The 2,528-nt window shown below is 33.8% G+C and overlaps 1 protein-coding gene across 1 annotated transcript; it reads left to right on the top strand.

Moving 5' to 3' along the window:
* Window positions 1-464: 464 nt before the first annotated feature.
* On the top strand, window positions 465-1,289 carry LOC136028677 (uncharacterized). The gene has a single exon (XM_065706505.1). The coding sequence runs from the start codon at window positions 465-467 to the stop codon at window positions 1,287-1,289; it is 825 nt and encodes a 274-aa protein (XP_065562577.1).
* Window positions 1,290-2,528: the final 1,239 nt, after the last annotated feature.

Genomic DNA, 2,528 nt, shown 5'->3' on the forward strand with positions numbered 1-2,528 from the left:
GTCTTTAAAGTCCGTGATGAATCGTGTCAAGGAAAATAAACTTGCTTTTATAGTTCTTGGTGACTTTAACACGGATTTGGATGAACAAAGTTATCGATCCCGAGAAATATTGGAGTGCATGCCCCCTTACGTGATTCTGAAGAAAGATTTATCATACTCATATATCCAGCAATCTGGTAGTGTCTCTAATATTGATCATATAATCAGTTTGTCACAGCTAAAATGCTCGATTATTCATGTTGATATTGAGTCTGATGACATTGACCATCTATCGCTTATATTTACAACTAAACTGAAACGTAACCTTTGCAATGTTGCCTTGGAAAAGAGCCGATATTGCTTTATATATATTGTCTTTATCTACACTGCTTAATTGTATTCGTGTGCCTTATCATCTACTCCGATTGCAAGTGAAGGGTAGTAAGCGTGATCTTGATAGATATTACGATGATATAATTAGATGTATGAAAGAAGCTGAAAAAATCGCTGTTCCCCAGGAACGTATTCATATAAAAACGCGGAAATCTATATGGGCTGCCGATCCTGAATTAAAGAATTTTAAAAATAAGGCAAAACTTTGGCTTCGAACTTGGGTTGATTGTGGTAGACCTATAACGGGGTCTGTTGCGGATATAAAGCAGAAAACAAAGAATGATTATAAAAAGTACCTTAAATCTATTCGTTATAAGGGTATGGAATCTCCAGCCTCTAAAAAGGATAGGTCTAAATTGATGAATTCTGAGAAGCTGGATAAAAGTGATCTTTATAATAGTGATTCGATTTCTAGTTCAACTTGGTATGTTTACTATTCGGGAATTAAATCCAAAATTAATTTTTTCGTGCAGTCACATTATTCTTGGTTACTTTCTAAAATTCTACCGCCTTCACTTCATCAGGGCCATATTATTCCAGGATCAGTAACTGCTGTTGAAAATGCAATTAAGCAATTGAAATCTTCATCCATTGATATTGATGGTATTAGCGTAAATAATATAAATCCAGAGTGTGTTGTTCTTTTATTTCATTTGCAGTTGTTGTTCCAAATGTGTTTAACATCTTCTCTTGTTCCGGATAGCTTTCTTTGTGGAATTGTCACCTCAATTCTAAAGCGGGGAAAACTCCCTTCTCAATGTTCATCTTATCGCCCTATAACCACTACGTGTAACTTGAGTAAAATCCTTGAATATATTTTAATTCCTCATTTAAATGAAAATATAAATTTCGGATCAAATCAATTTGGGTTTCAAGCTGGTATTGGTTGTCACAGTCAAGCTTTCTTTCCTTTTTAATAATGGTGTAAATCTTTAAGTCATTTTTCTTCTTCGTTTTTGGTATGAGAATTCTTTCCTCCGAATTAATAAATCTGGATCTCCGTGTGTCCGTTTATGTCGAGGTGTCAAGCAGGGAGGGGTTTTATCACCTAGTATATTCAAAATGTGCATTTCTGGTATTTTAGATGAAATTAGATCAAATTATTTTATTGGACTCTCAGATGTTTCTTATCTTGCTCATGCAGATGACCTTTTACTTTTGTGCAAAAATAAGCAAGGTCTTTCGTTTATGGTCTCAAAAGTTTCACGTCTATTTTCTAATATTGGTCTTTCTCTTAATGTTGAGAAATGTGAATTTCTAGTTTTTAATGGTCCGACTGCCTCTAATGCTCTAATGCTTGTCGCGGTTTTTCAATACCCTTTGTTTCCGCCTTTCGGTGGTTGGGTATTACTGTTACGAATTCAATTTCTTGCCTACGGCAGTGCACTGTTTGTGACGTTCAAAAGAAAATTCAAATGGGCTATTCTAAGATAGTTGCTAATCGAGGGAAGTATAATAGACGTGCACTCGGTAGACTATATGCTACATTTTGTGATCATTCTGTCCTTTATCTTTCTGGTTTTTATCCCCTTCTAAAGAAAAAAGATGTTAATCAGATTCGGATTTTTTTATTTCAGATATTGTAAATTTTTACTTTATCTCCCCCCTTGGTATAGCAATAGGAAGATAATTCGCAAGTTTGATGTCCCTGATATAAGTGCAAAGTTGGCCCTCATGCATGGAAGGTTGTCGGAATCAGCTTTTTATCGTCTATCGCCTCATCATCCTTTGTTCCGTCTGTTCGGTTAATCTCGTTGTAGCGTAATGTTTTTTCTATTTGTTGTGTATTTCATCTTTTTTGTTACTCCACAAGTGTCATAACTTTTAATGATGTGGGTTAAAAACAAATTATTATTATTATTAAAAGAAAGACAATATATGCGCTGCTCTAATGGATTATTTTTAAAATGATAAACAACTATCTGATACTATGAAATCTTTCAAAAAGAAATTGATAATTTCTATTATGATTTAGATGAAAAAATATTATGTAGAATAATGACCGATAATAATAATAGAAATCAAACTTCCATCGTACCAGTTTTACCCCAAATTCTAGAAAAACCCGCTTGTGAATTTTTTCATTCTGAAGTAGGTGGACATTTGGGTATAGACAAAACCTTCCATAAATTAAAACAATACTTTTTCGTCACTTC

Source organism: Artemia franciscana, chromosome 7, assembly GCF_032884065.1.
Source record: "Artemia franciscana chromosome 7, ASM3288406v1, whole genome shotgun sequence".
Taxonomy (NCBI): Eukaryota; Metazoa; Arthropoda; class Branchiopoda; order Anostraca; family Artemiidae; genus Artemia; species Artemia franciscana.

Coding starts and splice junctions, on each gene's coding strand:
- LOC136028677 (XM_065706505.1), top strand. CDS start 465: ATGAAAGAAGCTGAAAAAATCGCTGTTCCCCAGGAACGTATTCATATA.